General features: G+C 51.8%; 1 protein-coding gene across 1 annotated transcript in view; it reads right to left on the reverse strand.

Moving 5' to 3' along the window:
• Positions 1 to 21,795, reverse strand: part of LOC135238573 (calmodulin-binding transcription activator 1-like) — a 443,511-nt gene that overhangs the window by 235,258 nt on the left and 186,458 nt on the right. The window contains 1 exon segment of the mRNA XM_064306622.1: positions 15,132 to 15,199. Coding sequence (XP_064162692.1) covers positions 15,132 to 15,199 — 68 coding nt within the window.

Consider the following 21,795-nt stretch of genomic DNA (forward strand, 5'->3'; position numbering starts at 1 on the left):
CCACCCAGCATGGGGGGGCCGGTGGTTTAGAACAACCTAAGTAATTTTGCGGAGTCTCACAAAACGCAAAATACCGCCACGGGGCCCAGGGGGGCGTTAAAAACAAAAAAACTACACAAGCACCACACGCTGCATACAGAGACGGCAAAACAGGCACGCAGGGGGAAGGAGGGTCCGCTGCGGCAGAGAAAGCTCGGTCAAAATCTTTAACTAAACCCAGGCACGAATAAACTTCTGCCCCCCAACGGTGTTCCTTTTAAAAAACATTAAAAATTTTCAGAAATTTACAGAAACCACCGGCATAGTGCTTTTTGTGGAACGAATGGAAAAAAAAAGATCTGAGCACTTCTTCCCGTCAAAGGCGTATTTTGTCTGCGACCGGATGACTTTTAAATTTCGGTAATAGCAGGCAGAAACAAACCGCGCTCAGAAACTGACCCGGGGTGATTGGGAGCTGCTGCGGGGCCGTTCATCACCCGCGGCGGCGCTCGCGCTCATCACCGGGCAGCGGCCTTCGGTGCTCATCACCGGCCTGGGGCCTTTCCCCTCATCACCCCCCGGCGGCGTTGGGGTTCATCACGAACGCGGGCCCGGGCCCGATGCTCATCACCGCGCGGCGGGTGGGGCTCATCACGCGGCGGCCTTTTGGTGCCATCACCGGCGCGGCCTTTTGGGGCTCATCACCGGCGCGCCTTTGGCGTTCATCAAAGAACGCGGCGCTCGATCTCATCACCCCGCAGGCCCGCTTTTGGGGCTCATCACCCGGGCCGGGGTTTCATTTCTCATCACCCGGCTGCGGCCCTCGGTGCTTCATCACGGCGCAAACGGCCTCGGGGTTCATCTCCCGGCGGCTTTCCCGGGCTCATCACGCGCGGGGGCCCGGCGTCATCAAAACCGCGGCCTCGGGGTTCATCTCGGTTTAAATGACCGTCATCGGCAGGAAACAATCAACTCACAACATTACGTCGGCACCAGGTTATTTTCGAAAACTTTAAAAACCGCGCAGTCTGGCTCGGCGCGCCCTTTTCGCGGGGTTTTAATACGTGCAGAAACTGGGATTGAGATACATTCTTTTTAAACCTGTTAATTCTTTGATGGCAATGCTAATCCCGGATGAAATCCCATATTTCAGGGGCATGAACCAATAAACCACAGAAACCTGCGTTTCCATCAACTTTAAACACAATATTAAACTTTTATGTAAACACCCCTTTTCTCGCCGAAAATCTTAAAATTGTGACATGGAAGTTGTAACAACTAGAAATAAACATCATCCAGACCACCTCGGGAGATTTAGAACACAAACCCCTGTCTTGCATTGGTGATTTTCCCCGAACTTGAGCAACGGGAAAACAGGAGGGGGGCCAAAAGTAAACGGCCAAAGTTAACCCCCGAGGCAGAGGGGGATCGTTCGATCGGGCTGGGTTTGCGCGATCCCCTAAAAACGTGAAAATTGCCTCCGTACACAGGAGGCTCCTCTCGCGATTCTCAGATGTGGGGAAGCTAGCGTGTGGGGGGAAATAAAAACCGTTTCACGGGGGTTTTTTCTCTCTCTCTTTTCTGAGCTAAAAATAAAAGCTTCACCCGTTGGGTTTTATGTCCGGCTGGAAAAGGGGCGTCAGGCTCAAGGCCCCGGACGGGGCTCGGGCTCCGCTCGCTCTCCCTTTGGGCTCTCCTGCGTCTCTGCTCGCTCCTCCGCTCCCCCGCTCGCTCTCCTGCCGCTCTCTGGCTGCCCCCCTTTCGCTCTCCCCTCTCCTCGCTCCCCCGTTTTCGCCGCTCACTCTCCTTCGCCCGCTCCTCTCCCGCTCCCCCCTTGCTCCCCCCTTTCCCCGCTCGCGCTCACTCTCCGCTCGCCGCTCACTCTCCGTTTTCGCCCGCTCCTCCCCCTTTTCGCCCGCTTGCTCTCCGCTCGCTCTCCCTCGCCCGCTCGCTCTCCGCTCCCCCGCTCACTCTCCCTTTCGCCCGCTCACTCTCCCGCTCCCCCGCTTGCTCTCCTTCGCTCGCTCCCCCGCTTGCTCTCCCGCCCCTCCCTCGCCCCCTCTCGCTCGCTCTCCCTCGCTCCTGGGCGTGTAAGCCTGATTTATCCACAAAAACCCCGTCGCGTTTGAATTCTTGACCGGGTTTCTCCAAAAGAGGGGGCTCTGTTTCTGCTCCTTGGCGAGCAATTTCCCATCAAGTGCCTCTCCATCGACTGTCTTTTCCCAGGGCCTCCTCTCCTCTCCCCCTCTCCCCTCCCCCCCCCCCCCCCTCTCCCCCTCTCCCCCTCATCCGGAAGATGGGGTTTTTGGGGGGAAACACCATCGCAGACGACAGTGGGGCCCGGGCATATTCTGATTATTTCTTGCGGGTTGATTAAAACAGGGCGCCATTTCTGGTCCGTGGGTGGGGGGAAGCGCCCCTGCGGTAAAAATTGAAGCTCCTCCCCGTCTGGCGTCACTGCCAAACTGCTGTCTCTCAGTGGGGTTAAGATGGAGACCGCATTAACTTTCCACAGCTCTTCCTCCATCCCCCCCCCACCCCCTTCCCCCGCCCCTCCACCCATTGTCTTTTAAAGCTCAATCATCTTTAAAGGCAAAGGCCAGGATTACTTTTGCAAGGGGGATGTTGCCCCAAGAAGTCATCTTCATCAGTGTGTACTTGTTTCCCAAAGAGGAGAAAAGACACGGGCGATGGAAAAACATACTGGATGCCAGCCTAATTTAGCTCTGGCATTTAAACAAATGATTTCGGAATGGCTGTCCATAATGGTTTGTCTTACTGAAGAGGGAAAGCAGGCATTTGTTAGCCAATAGTTTGAACACGGGAGCTATTCAGATGTACTGGTCCCCGTCGCAACATCTGAATATAGAGAACATTCCAGAACATCAAGAGTGATCACCTTCAATAAATCACGATCTCTTTGTAAGGGCTGGTATGGCGAATGCCCTGACAGAGCATTGGGTTATGATTATTTTACGGGATCAGGAGCCATTTTATCTTTATTTGGGGAATCTGTGAATTGAATATTAGGTCAAAGTAACCTCTTTATAACTAATTATTTACATACACACATCAATACTTTCTCGAATTACAGATTACTTTTTGCTTTTTCAGGTGGGCGGGTTTAAGCGAGCGGTTGAATGAATAAGTCTTGCTCTCCGTGGTTCTCTCAGCATAGTAGATGCCCCTGCGTCGTTTTAAATTTTTCCCCGGTTAAACCCCGAATTGACAGTCATTTCTGTAACTTCATTAAAAAAGTTATGAATATTAATTTTCCAATTTAAAAAAGGTCACCTCACTTTTCTATCTCCTTCTCAAACACACACACACACACACAAAAAAAAGCTTGAATAATTTATCCTTAACTTTATACATTTGCATGCATTAATTCAGTGATGCAAAATTTATAAGGGCTGGGTTTTTTTCTTTTGCTCCCTATTCTTCATATAAGCTTTTTAAGGAAGCTTATTTTGGATTGAGAACTGGAGAAGATTATGATGTATCAGGATAACACATTATGATATATTGCCGCGGATCCCCGATGGATTTTCTCCAAAGGGGTTCGTCTGAAGATTGGCTGAACACAGAAAGGTAATTTCCTTTCCGTTTCCAATTAGCCCTCATCCGGACGGTGCCACCCCCCCCCAACCCCCCCCCCCCACCCCCATGACGGTACGGTGCGGCTCAGACACAGGGCAAACAATGGCACCTGATGGCCCGCCCTGAAGTGCGCCCAGGGTCCTCTGAGGCCCCCTCCATTAATGTCCCAATTGGAATTCTGATTCAGAGTTCCGCTCGGCAGTGGGGTAGCACTGTTTTCCCTCGCGGGCAAGAAAGGGCAGGGTTCGAATCCCCAGGTCTTTTCCCTGTGGGTTTTCATGCTCTCTTCCTGTACGGTTTCCTCCACAGTCCCCAGACATGCATGTTAGGCTAATTGGAGACTCTAAATTGCCCTTTGGTATGCGTGCGGGAGTAAAAGTGTGGGTCTCGATGGATATGGGCCTGCCCAGGTGTATTCCTGCCTTTAGCCCAATGCATGCTGGGATAGACTAACTGGGACGGCTTTAGCTGTCTCAAACACTCGTTCTGGAGAACCTTGTCATCCGGTGGCGAGGCTCCTTCTGCAACTCCTCTCGGTGTTGCATCATAGGAAACCACGGGCTCCAAAACTGGTCTTCGGGCCCCGGGCGGGCGGCTGGCGGCTGGCGGCGGAGGATGAAGGCTCCGCTGGAGAGGCGGGCAGCGGGCCGGGTGGTCTCAGATCCTGATCGCAGAGAGAGAGAGGACACTACGGCCCCCCGCTGGCATGACACCTCGTCAACAAGGCAAATCCTCTCATCTTTCGGGGTAATGGGCGAGCGGGAAAAGCTGCCTTCCGCCTCTGCAGGCGGGGGTGGGGGAGGAGGCCGTCTCAGGAGACAGGGTGCGGGTGGGGGGGGGGGCGTACATCCTCGTGTCTCCCTGCCCCCCGATTCCCTGCAGGAGGAGCAGAGGAAGAGAGGCCAGGAGGCGTATTTCATGACTCAGCTCTCTGGAACCCAGCAGGGGGGACAGTATTCTCCTTCTCTCGTCCGCTCTCACCACCTGTTCTGGACACTCCCCAGGCCCCTGACTGGATTTTAGCAAGGAGGCAGACCGTCCCCCTCCCCACCCTTGCCTGCAATCCCCAGCATGACTCTGAAACAGGCCAGAGCTGAAGTGTGACCAACAAACGGAGCTCCCAAAAACTGGTGGGAGTCTCTGTACGAGAGACTGCAGGTCTCTATACAAGCATTTCCCTGGGGCTGGGTTCCTCTGGACAGGTTTACTATGTGCAGGTCTCTCTCTCTGTGGCTAGCCTCGAGTCATGGTCTTTCTCCATGTCCTTGTCTCCAAATTTGAGGCATCCATGGTGAAAGGTTATAGCCCAAGGTCAGGGGGATATAGCTCAGGAGAGTAAGACCGATTGTCTGGCATTTGGAGGTTGCCGGTTCAAACCCGCCTGGCATGGAAGTGTCCTTGAGCAAGACATCCCTAACCTCTAACTGCTCTACGGGAAATGAGAGGCATCAATTGTAAAGCGCTTTGGAAAAAAGGTCCTTATTAAATGCAGTCCATTTACCTTTTTACCATTCATGGGACACTTCTTGGCTGGAGCCTCTAACCAAAACGTAACCCCAAAAAAAGCTGTGGACTCCGCCACTGACTCTGGATGCAAACTGAGTAGAATTCTGGGCAAATTCCTGGGACCAAATCCATGAAAACAAGAGTCTAAAGCCATTTTAAACCGGTGAGATCTCAGAGCTGAGAGTACAAACGAAAAAGCGGCTCTACAAGCGCGACAACACAGAGACAGGAAGCAAAAGAGCCCCCACGGGGACCAGAGGGCGGGCAGAACGGGTGGCCTCATAAGGAGAGTCCCCCAAGCAGAAGTGTCAGGGGAAACGTAGTCCACGACTGGAGATCGCCATCGTTTCGTGGGGGGGGGATTTGTTTACGGGCGCTGTGCCAGCTGACCTGCGCCTCGTCTTTGGTGTTTTTGGGCGGGGGGAGCCAGTCCCGGCGCGCCTCAACCGCCTGTCAGGGGCCCCAGCCGGGCGCGACGGGGCAGGAGCGCTAATTTTTAGCGCCTTTTCCCCCCGAATGCCGGCGGCGCTCCCTCTCCCAAACCCCCCCCGCCGCCCGACCGCCCGCCCGCCCGCCTCCCGCGGGCTTCTCTTCCTCCTTCACCACCTGCAGAAAGCAAGGCTGTTTACCAGTTTTTTTTTACAATAACACCTCTTACTCCTCCTGGATCAGCGCCAAAAGCATTTCATTTTTATCCCCCAAACACCGTCATCGCAATTTGTGGCCATATAATGCCCTCCCGCCTCCTATCGCCACAGTAAGTGACTTTGCAGGAAGCGTGATATTGAACATTAATATTTAGATGCCGGATAGTGAAGGCGGCCAGGCTGGTCAAACACAGTGTGAGTCTTCAGCGTGGTGCGATGATTAATGCGACATTTAAAATTTCCAAGTGGACGGGATGTATGCACTGATAGTTGTAAGGCCAGCTGCATCAAACTGGATCACATGGCTGGGGCCCTAGAGGGAGCATATCCGCTTTCACATTGGCCCCAGAGATGTGTCCCTTGGCTTCAAATCATTTGTTTTTCTTACAGCTCTAAGATGCAAAAATTTCCTGTAAAGTCTTCTACCCCTATCTATCTATCTATCTAGGGTGGATAGTTTCAGTGAGGGGGGGGTTCTTCGCTGACTGCACCGCTCGTAAGTTTGTAAGTCCTCGACACCACCCAACACCGCTCACGGCCCCCATAGTTCTCCAGCCATGCGCCCCCCACTTTTCCCGGGGACGGGCGTGTCAGTCAGATTTTCCCGGAACTGACAAAGGGAAAGTCGTTTCGTGGGCTGGATTAAATGATGGGATCCAAGTAGTAAAAAGTATTTATTTATTTACTTGTTTATCTATTTAGAACTAATAGCACATAAACCGCCACCACTTGGGCCCCGGGGCTGAGCGGACCTGGCCAAGCTCAAATCAGTTTTGGCTCTCAAAATAGCGGTTTTTTAAATTGGGGGAAAAAGGCGGGCGTTGGGTTGCTACGAGGCGCCACCCGGGCCAAAGCTCCCGGGATATTTTAGGATGCCACTCTCCTTGAAAAGGAAATCTTTCTCTCCCTGTCTTTCCATCCATCTTTCATTTCCTCTGGATCCTCTCTTCGCTCTTTTTTTTTTCTCTCCTCCGTCTGCCTTCTCTCTCTCTCCTCTCTCTCTCTCTCTCGCTCTCCCCCTCTCTCCACCTGGCCCAGCTTTTCGTTCCCACCCTCCCCAATCCATCATCTCCCCCCCCCCCCCCCCCCCGCCCCCCCACCCCCCCCCCCTGTCCCTTTTACTCCCTCATTTTGGGCCATTCTTTTCCCAAACCTCTCTCACTCCATCTTCTTCATGCTTCTCTGCCCCAACACCCTTTTTCTTTCAACCCCCCTTCTGCCCCCTCACAACCCTTTCCCCTTCTCCTTCCCCCTCTCTCCTCCCCGTCCTCTGGAAGGGAAGTCTGGGACCTGCTGAACTGTGTTTTGGCAAGTCTATGGAAAGGTGTTACCCATATGACTGGATGTTTGTCGAAAGAACCCGCGGTGTCAAGTTCCATGTTTTTTTTTTTTTTTTTTTGATTTCTGTGTTTGCCTCTTTTTTTTGCCATTTCACAATCTCCCCATTTTGGTCTTTCAGTTCTTTTGCAGTTTTGGATGGTAACTTTAAACCTTAAGCCTAGCGATCAGTTGTTGCAATCAGATGTTTGGGGCCTGTCAGCAATGTTGATGCCAAACACTCTTTCTCCTTAGTATTTGTCCGGGGACAACAGGCCTTCCATCAAAGACTGCAACCTTGCAGCGTTAACTCGACTGTTGTACCAAAAACACAAAAGAAAAACAGAAAAAATGGTATTGTTTTATTATTTTGGTCAATTTGATTGCTGTTTATATTCATAAGATTTTTTAGGAAAAAACATACTTTCATTTTTTTTCCCCGGGCCCCAAAAAAACCCTATCATATTTCTACTGTTAGTTCCAATGCCCACTGATTTTTCAAGCACTTGTTACTGTTGCTATAGTTTTTTTGCGTGTGTTTTCAATAATTTCACTGCTGCAAGGACTTTGGTTTTTAACAATTAAATTAAATAAAATTTTTCCCGTGATTTTAAACAACTTTGACCTTGACCGCTCTGCTCAGCTTCCCAGCAAACACAACCTATCTATCAGACATGTGCAGTAATGGGGTTGCTGAAAACCTAAGCTAGATGAAATCACAAGATTTGCTGTGAAAATGGCACTGGCCTGGGTGAATAGGGGAAAACAGCAACAGACAGCTTTTGTCCCCGCACAAACCCAACCCCCAACTAACACTGGCACCCCAACCGGACCATAACATAACCCCACCAACTCTAACTCTATTTTAACTGACCCGCTATGGAACACCCAAACCCCATCAGCCCATCCCACAGAGCTCCAAAACCCAACCCCCAACACTGACACTGACCCAAACTCCGGGCCCCCTTTTAAACCCCAAACCTGGGTGCCCTAACTGGGCCTACCAGACCAATTGTGGGGCAGAGAGCCCATTCCCAAAAGCTCTAACTTAATCCCCAACACTGACCTCAAACAGAATCTAAAACCTGAACAACCTTGACCCTAGCCCCAGCCCCATCCTAACTTACTCTAATCCAATTTCAATTTCTTTATGGGTGTTTGTGTGTTGTGTGTGTGTGTGTGTGTCTGTCTGTGTGTGTGTGTGGTAAAATCCTTATACAAGCCACAAAACTTTTCTAAATATTGTAAACAAATTCCCGGTTTAATAAGTCATTCTTTATGCCAGAAGGTTTAGTTTGAATGGTTGTTCTACTTTTCCCTCCCTGCAACAAGTTTAGAAACGTTTCAAGTGAGGCTTGTGGTTTTTTGCATATGGTTGTCATGGACAAATTAGCGATTTAAAACTGCAACGCGTTTTGTCTAATTCTACACAAGACAGACAGTGATCCATTATTTTCTGTTCCCCCTGGCATTTCCCAGATCAACTCGTTTCTCGTTGTTTGCCCGAACAGAACAAAAAGGATTATAGTTCCCCGGGAAGCTGAACAGGAAATGTTTTCTTTTCATTTTTAAACCCGAATAATTCTGATCCCCCAAAAAGTATAGACAGCCACTGCATTCCCCTACAAAAAAAATGGCAAAATTTTCCTTTTGTTATTGGATACGACAAATAAGCCACAGAAGTCAAACATGAGGATCTGCCCTGGGTTCCTTATTGCATTAAGGGATTTGAATGATCTTATCAGGGGCCACAGAACCAACATTTCGTTGCACCCCAAATACCTTGCTCAAAGGTCACGGCCGTTCTCCCAGGAATGAACCACTAGGTTATGGGACCAGTTCGGGCCCTTATTACTACCACAGTACTGCACCAGCTGGTCTCTCCTTGGAGATGCACGGCTGGGGTAAAAAAAACTTTGAGTTATGAACTCCTGCTTATCGAGTCTTTTCCCCTTACAGGTCGCACAGACGCCAAACCCCTTCCTAATTTTTTCTCTCATCTTTCTCTTCATCGCTCTCCTCCCCCTCTCAGGGCCCCGAGGCCAGCCTCTGGGTTGCCAGTACGTATTCACACAAACCCAATCACTCCACACGAACCCCCCCCCCGCCCCCCCCCCCCCGCCCCCCCCCGTCACATGCTCCTGCAGCGCAGACCTGCTGACATTACAGTGACGGCTCTACAGCAGGCAGGGCGTCCTTCCTAACACACAGAGAATAACAGATGCACCTGCAGAGCACACATGCACATGCCCCACGGTGTCGACCACCCCACACACACACCACACACACCCCACACACACACACACACACACACCCCACACACACACACACACACCCACACACACCACACACACACACCCTCACACACCCTCACACACACACACACCTCACACACACACACCCTCCCCCACACACCCCACACACACCCTCACACACACACACACACACACCTCCCCCCCTCACACACACACACACACACCCTCACACACACACACACCCCACACCCTCACACACACACACACACCACACACACACACACACACACACACACACACACACACACACACACCCTCACACACACACACACACACACAGCGCCCTTCCTGCTTCTATAAAAAGACCATTTATTTTCACCAGGGTTATTTTGCTGCTGTTGTCTGGGGGCCCCAGTGTCACTGCGGCAGGTTTTAAAAAGAAGCGTCGTGGGGGAAGGGGCCGCCCCGGGGCGGCCTCACCCGGGCGGGGGCGGGCACGAGGAGGGGGGGGCACGGAGCGGGGGGCGGGGGGGGGAGGGTTTTGGGGGCGGCCAGCGGGACGGGCCCACTTTTTTGCCACGCGAGCCGGGGAGGACGGGGGGGGGCGCTGTTTGATGGGTTTTAATATCGGCGACGGGGGGCGCTCGAACCCCCGGCAGGCGGTTGCCGGGGGGCAGTTGCCCCGGGGGCGGGTTTCCGGGGCGGTCGCGGGAGGCGTGCGGGCTCCCCCTCCCATTCCCCTCACTCAGCCCCCCACCACTTCCTCCTCACCGTCTCTGAGAGCCCCCGGGGCCCCACACTTGTTTCCCCCTCCCCCCACCCCCGCGCGCGAGAGGGAAGGAGCAGGCCCCCTCCCCTCCCTCTCCCTCCTTTTCCCCCTCTCCCCCACTCTCTCCTCTCTCAAACTCTCCCCCTCTCTCTCTCTTTTTCTCCCTCTTCTCTCCTTTTCTCTCTTTATTTTCTCTCCTCCCCCTTTCTCTCCTCTCTATCTCTCCTTCCCTGTCACTCTCTCCCTCTCTCTTTCTCCATTTCCCTCTTTCCCCCCCCTCTCTCCCCTCCCGCTCTCCCTCTTTCCTCCCAACTCTCTCTTTCTCTGTTTTCTCTCTCTCTCCCCCTCTCAGCAGTGCTGTAAACACCCGCCCCGCTGTTTTCTTAAAACATGTTTTCTCGTTTTCCCTTTTCCCCCTCCCCTTCCCCTTTTCCCCCCAATTTGGAATAACCGGTCACACCTCCAGCGATGTCTGAGCCAGCGATAGGTTCTTTTATTTTTCTCCCCACATTTAAAATGACAGAACAGGTGCGGCATGGGTAGGGGGCCCCTCTCTCTCTCTCTCTCTCTTTCCTCACAGAACAGCCCCCGTAAACACACGCTCACACCCTTTTTCTTCTTTTTCCTCTCCTTTCTGTCTTTGCCCTTTTTCCCTTGCTCCCCAATTTGGAATACGGTTGTACCTCCAGCGACGTCTGGAGCCCGCAGTGGGTTTAAAAAAAAAAATCCCCACAGTCTTGGGGTGACAGAAGAGAAAGGCGCTGGATAGGGCGCTCGCTTTGTCCCACTGAGGAACCCGCTGCCCCTTAACCAGCCGTACCTGCCACTCCCCATGGCGCCTTTACCCGGCTAGCTGGGGCCCATTGGGGATTTTAAACCAAAAATTTATTGGTACCCCGTGGACACTTCACCCTGTGCTGACGTCCCCAGACATTCCTGTCAATTCTTATCTGTTTCTAAAAGAGATACTATACCCCCAGAGGAGCTTTAAGGACATCCTTTTTGGATTTTTATTTTTTAACAAAAAGGGGTTTAGTGGTTCACCTTATCAAATACCAGTTAACATCTTGGGTCGGTAAAGAAGTCGGGAAAGGGGCATTTGGGGGGAAATCAGTTAGGTTGAAATGAGCCTGGGAGAGTTGACAGTATCAAGCACACAAAAACGTTCCCACAAAAGGGATTTGTAAACTGCCTTTTTCTTTCCCCAGCAAACAGTTTTCCTGGAATAACTTTTCTCCTAGCAACCCTGGGACTGTGTGGGGGAAAATGGGGAAAGGGCGTTTTTGTGTTAAAGGGGTCTGCTGTGTTGGTTGTGGTGTGTGTGAAATGTGTGTGTGTGGTGTTGCGTTACTGTTGTGTTGGTGTGGAGGTGTTAGAGTGAGTGTCTGTGTGTGTGTGTACGTGTGTGTGTGAGTGTGTGCGTGTGCGTGTGTTGGTGTAGTGTGAGTGTGTGTGTACGTGTGTGTGTGCGTGTGTGTGTGTGAGTGTGTGTATGTGGCTCTGTGTGTGTGTGTGTGTGTGTGTGTGTATTTGCATGCTGTTGTGTTTGTGTTCAGCTCTTCATGGAAGTATAATGGCGCATGAATGAACGTGTGCATGCGTGACTGTGCATGCGCTTACTTGTATTTCTGCATGCCTGTATGTGCAAGCGTGCTTTAGTGTGTGCGTTGTGTGTACATGTGTGTGATCCCCTTTATCCAGACATGCGATGTGTGTTTATCTTTGAATTAGCATTTGTACTCACATGCATACGCATCTGTAAACGCACGTGTTTTGCCTGAGTGAATTAACATGCTTGGGCGTGTCTCCGTGTTTGTGAATTCGTGAGCCGATCAGCGTGTACTAAGCCAGCCTGTCCCGCTGTGTCGCGTGGAGAGGGGGATTTACGTTTGCCGCAGAGAGGCACCTGTCCCTGCGGAACCCGTCCAGGAAACAGGGGCCCGGGGGTGCCCCGGCCGCCCGAGCGTGACCCCGATACTTACCCTCTGCTAATCTATCACTTTCCCCCCCGAGCCCGAGGCGGGCGCCGCCGTCCTCCAGCGCTCCACATGACAAACCGCCCTCGGCCGCGTAATCCCACCCCCTTAATGCCGACCCCCCGACCCTTGACCTTTCCTCAAAGAGCGGCGCGGGACCACCGTCAATCAGCACCTGACCCCGCTGTGGAGACACTCCCCCTGAAACCCCCCCCCCCCCGCCCTTCCCCAGGCCATAACCGCGGTGTTTGTCTGACGCTCCAGAGGAACAGGCTCAGCATTGGTGAGCATTGTTGGGCTGAATGGCCTGTTCTCGTCATTATGTTATGTTATGTTATGTTATATTATATTATGTTATGTTATGTTATGTTATGTTATGTTATGTTATGTTATGTTATGTTATGTTATGTTATGTTATGTTATGTTATGTTATGTTATGTTAACTTGCAAACATTCCTACTGTTGATCAGCCTTCAGATGCTGATTGCTTCTTCGCTTTTATGGAATGTGCAACTTACAACTCCTGTAGCTTAGCTGGTTAACTTTAATCAGTTAACTTCATAATGGATTTAACAGTGATTAATGTTATGTCATGTCATGTCATGTCTTATGTCATGTCTTATGTCATGTCATGTTATGTCATGTCATGTTATGAACAGTCGGCTCGGCCTCAGCCTCCTTCGCCGGCAGCTTCCCCGGCAGCGTTCCCCGGCACTTCCGCGGACCGGCGCTCAAGACCCCCGCGGCCCCCGAATTCACCCCCGCATCGCGTCGCGAACCCCCCGTGCGTCATTCCCCAAACGCTGGAGCGCCCCACTCCGCCGCGCGGACCCGCAGCTCGTCCCAACGCAACCTCTCTCTCTCTCTCTCTCTCTCTCTCTCTCTCTCGCTAGATTACGCTCGCCATCGACAGCCCTCAGAGCCGGGGGCTGAGACACACCGTCACCGCAGGACCTGCCGCCTCACATTCTGGGTGGCGATAACGATTCGGTCCGGAGAATCGCTCGCCCGTTCCTTTTTTTTTATTTCGGGCTGCGAGGGCACGGGAAATGTATTCGGCGTTCGGCGCTCCCTCTCCGCCGCCGCGCCGTTATCGACCTCCTTCACCGGCAGAGGGGCGCGCGGGGAAGGACTCCTCTGCCAGGGACGCTTCCGAGGGGCCGAGGGCACATTTGCACATGAATGAGGGTCGGCTAATTACACCCCAGCAGCCCCACAGTATTAAAGAAAAAAAGAAAAAGCAGGGGGATGAAGAAGATCAGCCATATTAAACATTGACCAAACGAAATGGACACGTTCCTCTCCTCTGCCATAGCTTTATGAGCACGGCCATTCGCTCTGTTTCAGGATGGGAAGATGAGGCATGGAGCTGTGAGCTATACTCTCACACACACACACACGCACACACACACACACACACACACACACACACACACACACACACACACACACGCACACTCACACACACACACACACACACACGCACACTCACACACACTCACGGAGCTGCACTTTCACACACACACACTCACACACACACACACACACACACACACACAGAGCTGCACTCTCATACGCACAGCTCTAATGAGCTGCACTATCATACACACAGCTCTGAATGGAGAACTGACCTTCTGTCTTCCAGTTGTATTGCACAGATATAAGACACTGTATTAAGAAGAAAAGGGGGTGAGAGTGTTCCCCACTGTAAGGGGTGGTAGGGGCAGTGCTAGGAGGCACTGTGACCCCGGATCACCCAGATCGTCTGGGTCACATAAGAGCAGCTCAGCCAACCAGCTGGGGCCAAACTGCATGCTGGGTTCAGCTCATTTAAACCAATCAGCCCAGGGAACAAGAGGCTCATCGTAACGCACATTAGGTGCTGGAGCACGTACCGCATCCAGCTACCTGAGGCAAGGGCGACTGCCATAACACAACACCCCTCACTCCCCACCCCCCCTTCAGCTTCCCGAAACATCACGTCCTCACCCGCGCGAGGCTCAGCGACCTCGCCCCTGTCTGTGTCCCCATTAACCGTGCGTCCCCAGACCGGCGGGTCACGGCCGCAGGCACGGCTGAGGCGCAGCTGGGCGTGTAAGGACACGCGGCGGGTGACCCAGACGGGAGCCAGGTTTACCGTGGCGGCCGGCGTGCCTCGCGTGAGGAATCGCTTCCGTCCCTGAGACAGCCGCACAGGGCGCTCTGCTCTGGTTGTTCCCCACGGCGCGCAGGTACTGGCACCGTGGGCCACGCACGGCAAACTGTGGTCACTCACTCACTCACTCACGGATGACCTTTGAGGGATGTTTAGTGGGACGCATGCGCAGGTGGTGCTTCGTTTAGTGGGACGCATGCGCAGGTGGTGCTTCGTTTAGTAGGACGCATGCGCAGGCGGTGCCAGCTCAAACGTGTCTGCGGAAGTGAGTTGCGCCGTGGGTCTGTACGGTTGCGTGCTTGTTTTATTTTTCATTTATTTTCGTTAACCCTTTTCGCCACACGGCACGGGAGCCCTCGTCCCGACGCGTCGAACGCACCCCAAATCCGCCGCTCCACGGTGTCTGCGGGGGTGCTCGGCGCTCTCCATCCAGGCCAAAGCAATCGAGCCTGGATAGGGACTGCAGCTCCGGCTCTGGGCCTGTTGTTGACGGACTGACACGGGAGCTCGTTAGCGCTGCGCCATTGGGCGCGAAGGGAACGAGGAAAAGAGCATCGTAACGCCAGTAGGCCCCGGCTCGCGATTTTTGGACTTTAAAATAAAGGGGGGCGTTAACGTTTCCGTTATCTTGTCGACACGCGAGAGAGAGAGAGAGAGAGAGAGAGAGAGGAAAAGGACGGTGGCCTGTTTGAACCCCGCCGCTCCGAGCTGTCGGGGGGGGGCGGGGCGGGGAGAGAGCCCTGAACTCCTGATGGGAAGGAGGGATTTCCAAAGCCTTTCATCTCCGAACGCTGGAATAAAAACCCCGACCCACTTCAGGGGGCGGGGGGGAGCGGGCGGGCGGGCGGGAGGGGGGGGGGGGTTCACGGCGATGGAAGATCAAGCCCGGGAGAGGGGATTTTTATTTTCAGCAGAGTAATTACTCACCGTGTTTTGGGCGACGTTGTTAGCCATTCCTCATGCTTCTCGAACGTTATCAAGTACGCCGCTATTTCCTGCGGAGAGAGCAAAAAAGAGAAAGAGAACATGAGCCTTTTTTTTTGGGACCAAAAACAACCCCCACCACCCCAAGTTTTTTCAAGTCTCAACACCTGGGGATGACCTGAGCAGCACGGAACATTCCAGAACAGCGGGAAATGGCGGCTCATAACAGCCCACAGTTCTACAGAATGGACTGCATTTATATAGTGCTTTTATCCAAAGCGCTTTACAATTGATGCCTCTCATTCACCCGTTCACACACACACACTCACACACCAACGGTGAAAGGCTAATCAGCTCGTTGGGAGCAGTTAGGGGTTAGGTGTCTTGCTCAGGGACGCTTCGACACGCCCAGGGTGGATCGAACCGGCAACCCTCCGACTGCCAGACAACCGCTCTTACCTCCTGAGCTATGTCACCCCTACTACAGCAGGGGTTCACAGTGAAGAAAGACAGGACTTTGCACAAGGGCAGTCCGTCTTTAAAATTCCCGGTCATGGTGATAGACCACGAGACCTTTTATCGAATTACAGACGAACGCGTCAAGGAGCAGAAACCCAGGTTTTACATCAAGTTGCTTCTGCAACAGCATCTTGTGGGTTGTTTCTTTACTCTCATTGGTAAGTAAAACATGTTTTTTTAAAATATACATTACTGCTTGCCCTTGACATCACACACCAGTCAAACTGCGTTAAAAAAAAAAACATGATTTTCTTTTCAGTTTTATTTTTCAGAACTGTTCTGTCAGAGGATGAGAGTGTTTAGGCCTTTCAAGGGCTCCCAGCAGGACTGCCAAAATGTGATTCGTGAGTTTGCCTGTACTACTTGAATCAGTTATTCCCCATAACACTACCTGATGCATTACATCACTAAGCGCAACCGGTGTTCTTAGTGCCGTGTGTTTGAAATTCCTAAAGCGTAAAAAACACCTCAAATACTCCCTCTGCCCACCACAGAACAAAACCCAGAACTGCCAGGGCCAATTAGTACCATCAGGCCACAGTCTGGACACTTCCTGAGTTAAAGAGCGCCCGAGGACTCTGGGAACTGTGCACCTCCAAGAGAACGAAACGGAACAAAAAACTCGGGGTCACGCGCTTGACAAACTCGCGGTTCCTCCTTCCAGCTGACAACCCAACCAGCAGGAAACAGAGGCACTCCAGATTCAGACAGACAAAAAAAACAAATCATTACCGGCGACTGCAAACACGTCCTCCCCTGCCCCCGAGCATGTGTCACCTACCGAAAAGAGCCCCAGCGCCACGGCTGCGCGCGACACAGAAAGACACCTGTTGGGAGGTCCCTCGAGATCCCCCGGGAGACAAGAGGGAGCCGTCCGTCAATCACGGGGGAGACGTCCAATCACCTGGCGCGACAGCACCGTCAGCACGAAAACTCCTGCAGCTGTGTCTACAGGCAGCGCGTGTGGTCTCGCAGCAGCAGCAGCAGCATAGCACAGTACGTCGTAAGCAAATATGACAGTTATCCGTTAATATTTAAACAGAGCAGCGAATAACACGGAGTAAGCTGTAAAAAAAAAGTAAATCTGCGCGCCTGAGGGAAGGGCTGGGGGTCTCCTGCTCTCCCCCACTCCCTCCACGCGACCGGTAAAAAACTCTCCGGTTGTCACAACAGAGCCCGTCTCCGCGTTAGCGTACACAGGAAGTTCGTTCGGCCGAATCCCTTCAAAAAGACGTCAACCGCGCTCCCGTCAGCAGCGCAGCTAGGCGAACTCATCACCGCTTAAAAATCTTGTTAATTCTGTCTGACAGTGATGATTCTCTCAGAGAGAAAAAAAGATAATGTGTTTGTTTTCATTTCCCAAGGGTACACAGAACACTTTGTATTAAAATGCCTAACGATGACTAATTTTACTGAGTTTTAACAAATCCTTCATGACACCTTTGGAATATTTTTTTAAATAAAAAGTTTTAGGGGTTTTTTATTTTTTTATTTTTGAATGCAGGAAAAACCAAGTGAGCTTTCAAGTGTGATTTATTGAATACATTTTGTTGTATCAAATGTTTTTATTGTTTTTTAAGCGTTTCGAAACCGTTTTTTATTTTTAAATTGGTTTGTTTTCTGTACTATACCACAGGGCATTTAAAATATGCGGCAGTGTTACATGTAAAGGAGTTAATCTTCCACCAAAAAGCTCTAAATAAATATATGAAATCCGTGTAGTTCTTGCAGGCCATCGATGAACAAACGAGCTGCTTGCACTACCGGGTCTGACCACAAGGGGAAGGCTTGCCTGTGAGACAGTCCGGAGCGCTGCAAGGTCTGTGCAAGAGCAACGTGTGACAACACTGCGGCCGGCACAGTCTACACCTTAATCTAACAGCACATGCTGTTCAATGCAATTCACCTCTATTCAGGCAAAAGTGAGAAGGATATGACATCATCGACAACAAGCAGCCAATGTTTCAGTAAAATCAGAAAACACTGAATTATACAAACGCTCCACGTTAATATAATTGTAAATCAGAAGGAAATAAAGAAATGCAGAGGCCAATAACAGCAATGCATATGTACTGTAAGAGTAACAGCACATCAAAAAAAGCGCTAGCTCGACAAATCAGTGCACGCCGCGTTGGCAAATGCAGCGTGCTCCGGGGGATGTCCGACAACAGACCGCGTCGTGATCGCTTAGCGGCTGGCTGGATACGAGAGGATGTTGTGTGCCCCCCCCTCCTCCTGTGAGAGCCGGTGCGGGGGGGGGGGGGGGGGGGGGGGGGGGTGGTGGCCGCGGACCCACGGGAGGAAGCTCAGAACTGGAATACGTAGAGAAGCGGAGAACATCGATAAAACTCTCAGGGATACAAAAATGTGGTATGAAATTGTATATTGATTGAAAATATTTCAGCATCAAAGGTCTAATCCTGTGATAAATGAATAATATGAAAAATATTAATAATTAAAATGCCATGACCTACTAAACAGAAAAAAAAACCTTTAGCAAACAAACTGCAAAATAAACACCATGATCAATGTGACTCAAACAACCTAACAACTCATAAAAAAATTACAGCTTCTGTGGCTTTCTCTACAGAGAGAGAATAAGAGAGATAAGAGATTTATTATTACAAGTTATATTATTATTACTGTTATTATTACTATCCATCCATCAGTCCATTATCTATACCCGCTTATCCTGAGCAGGGTTGCAGGGGGTGCTGGAGCCTATCCCAGCGTGCATTGGGGCGAGAGGCAGGAATACACCCTGGAGAGTCCGCCAATCTATCGCAGGGCACACACACCATTCACTCACACACTCATACCTATGGGCAATTTAGAGTCTCCAATTAGCCTACCTGCATGTCTTTGGACTGTGGGAGGAAACCGGAGTACCCGGAGGAATCCACGCGGACACGGGGAGAACATGCAAACTCCACACAGAAAAAGGCCCCAAGCCGAGATTCGAACCCACGACCTTCTTGCTGTGAGGCGACAGTGCTACCCACTACACCACCGTGCCGCCCCTTTCATTATCATTATTATTATAATTATTATTATTTGGTTTCTGTTGCGGCCACAGTTGTCTTTCGGCGACACTGCTGTATGTTTGTCACGCCAATAAAGCAAACTGGCGCAGAGACCGCAAACTGAGCGGCGAGCGGAGAGTGGAGACCAGCAGCCGGAGAGGCAAACAAGGGGAAAGTTCTCGAATCCTCCAGCCACCTGAAGGTCAATGAAATATTTATGCTGCTAAAATGAGACACAGTGTGGCGAGCCCGAAGATCTACCAGAGGATTTGTCTTCCCTTTTTCCTTTCTTTTTTTTGCAGAGGCCAGGAAAAAGGAGACCCAAAAGATGTGGGGGGGAGGGGGGGGGGGGGGAAATGTAATTACCGCCCGACCGGCACAGAGCTTCCGCGACTTGGCACATCTGACGGGGGAACGGCTAGGCTATCGAAAACGACAATTGGGGTGGCCCCTCCTGCCCCCTCCCCCGAGTTTCGAACCCGTCCCGCGCTTCTATCTTAATCATATTAACTCAGCATCTGGACCTCGCTGGAGAGATATTAAACAAGGGGCCCTGGATTGGCTCATAAAAGACAGACGTAACTCCCCCCCCCCCCCCCTCGCCCCCACGACGCACCCCGCCCAAAAACAGATGTCGAGCACCGTAACAAAGCCCTGATCAACCATAAAGGTACAATAACCTTGTGAAGGGAAAACAAATAAAAATAGGCGCGTGGCTGCGAGCGGGACAGCTGCGGGAGTCGGGGTCCGCGCGGCCGCCCAATCAGGACCTATGACTCAGTGTTCCGCTTGGCGGATGGAAACGGACCGCTGTGATTGGACACGCCGGGCCCCGGCTCTGTGACACGCGGGCGGCCCTGTCAGCGCCGTCTCCCCCCATCTCTGACTCTGTCATCCCGCCACGACATCGCGTGCTTACCAGACGCCCTCGTCGGGTCCGCGGGGGGGGGGGGGCAAGGGGGGGGTGACTTACACGGCGAACATATTTACACATCAGCTATTTATGAAGCTGGATGTTTGCGGAAGTGCGACATGTTAGGTCAATCTGCTGAAGGGCAAAACTGCATTATTCTCCCCCCCCCCAACACACGCACACACACACACACGCAGGCCCCGCCCATTTTCAACCCACAACCTTCTATTTACCAGGCTGATGCCCTCACATCTACAGCAAGCTCTCTCGCCTGGTGTTTTCCTGTGTGTGTGTGCTGGAGGGCAGGGGCTGCTTTGGGGGGTGGGGATGGGGGGGGAGGGCAACATTGTCCCAGGCCCTGGAGAAGGGGGGGGGGGGGCAATGGTCTGTGAACTTGTGGTAAATATTATTGCCCCGGGGGCCAGGAATAATGTAATAATATACTTTCAACCCTGGCCTGGGAACATCACCCACAGCCCTGCTGGAGGGCAGCCGTACAGCTCACTCTCTCTCTCGCTCTCTGTCCCCCTCTCTCTCTCTCCCTCTCTCTCCCCCTCTCTCTCTCTCTGTCTGTCTCCCCCCTCTCTCTCTCTGTTTGTCTGTCTGTCTCTCTCTCTCTCTCTTCCACTCTCTCTCTCCCTCTCTCTCTCTGTGTCTGGAGGCTGTGTGTGTGTGCCAGTCTACCAGGGCAGCTTCCCATCTGCATCGTATGAGAGATTCACTCTGTCCCCACTCCGCCTCTCACCACCACGAGCAGGCATGAAGACAGGAGAACAAACGATAACCTCTCCAAAATAAATGCGAAGAGACAAGAAGCGGTCCACTGGGAAAGCAAGAAAGAAAGAAAGAAAGGAAGGAAGAAAGGAAGACAGAGTGAGGCTGAGAGACAGAGAGAGAAAGAGAGAGAGAAAAATACAAAGTGAAGAGAAAAACAGAGGGGCTTTGTAGAAATGTCTTCAGAAGTGGAGCCATCTCCCCGACCGCTTGTTTCTGTCTCTCTCCTCCTCTCTCTCTCCCCCTCTCCCTCTCCTCCTCTCTCTCTCCCCCTCTCACACACAGCGGCCGCAGAGACTACATGACAAAGTCGTTTGGTATTGAAATGAAGATGAATGTGCACCGCAGAAGAGAGCGGATACACCCCCAACCCCCCACCACCCCCCCCGCCCCCAACGACTACCGCAAATCCAGCCCCTCCCTCCCTCAGCCAAGCGCTTGACTCCCAGACAGCCCTAGGTCTTAGGCCTTGTACCTGTTTAATCTCCACCCAGCCTGCAGGGCGGCGCTGTTTCTGCAGGAACAGCTGGAACACGTCCACTTTGAGTGTGGCTACGTGTCACGGGGTGAACGTTCAGGTGGAGGTCCTCCATTTTGAGTGTGGCTAATGAGTCATACGGTGAAATTTTTTTATGTCGAAAATCTGAGCTACTGGGTGACACAAGAGTTAAAAAAAAAAAAAAGTGTGAAAAAAAAGAGAAAAAAGTCACACTCTCTCAAGCTTGTTACGGAAGGTTCCGGAAAGGCCACCCTGCTGCAGCTACCGTAGGCTGAGGACAGTCCTGACTCGAAAACTCCTCAAAGTGCCTTTAAATTTCACCGCCGGCGCCCCCGGTGAGACTGATGTCACCAAAGCCGCGTGGTCGCACCAGGGGACGCCGCGCCAGACGAAAAAAACGCTCCTCCGCCTCCTCCCCCTCTTTCTTTATCAAAGGAGAATCTCCCTTTTTTTAACGTTTATGTCTCAATGCTGCTCAGCTCTGTGAAATGCAAATTGGCCTCTAGGGGCAATCAGCTTTGAAACGGCAGTGAAAGAAGCCATCAACAAACAGCCTCCTTTTCAAAGACTTCGCCCTCCGCGCCGTCTGATAAATATACCTGAAATAATTTCGCTTGCCGACAGGTTTTTTTTTTTTCTTTTTTTTTCTGCCGTGTTAAACCAACAAAATAGATTGTTTACATAAATTTAGCTTCCTCTTTGCAGAGCTGATTAAATAAAATGAAAACACGAAGATAACGTGGGCAGTCATCCCCGTTTCTAATTCAAAGTTCCCGACACTTTTAAAAAATGTATTTATTTATTTATTTATTTATTTTTTTGATGAAGAACTTTGTGTGGGACGTCCTTGTTTGACCTCTGCCCGGGCGTTCCTCCCCCCCACCCGTGGCACATTTGATTTATGTGTTAAGGGGGCGGCTGCGAAGGGAACAGAAGCGC

Source organism: Anguilla rostrata, chromosome 13, assembly GCF_018555375.3.
Source record: "Anguilla rostrata isolate EN2019 chromosome 13, ASM1855537v3, whole genome shotgun sequence".
Lineage (NCBI taxonomy): Eukaryota > Metazoa > Chordata > Actinopteri > Anguilliformes > Anguillidae > Anguilla > Anguilla rostrata.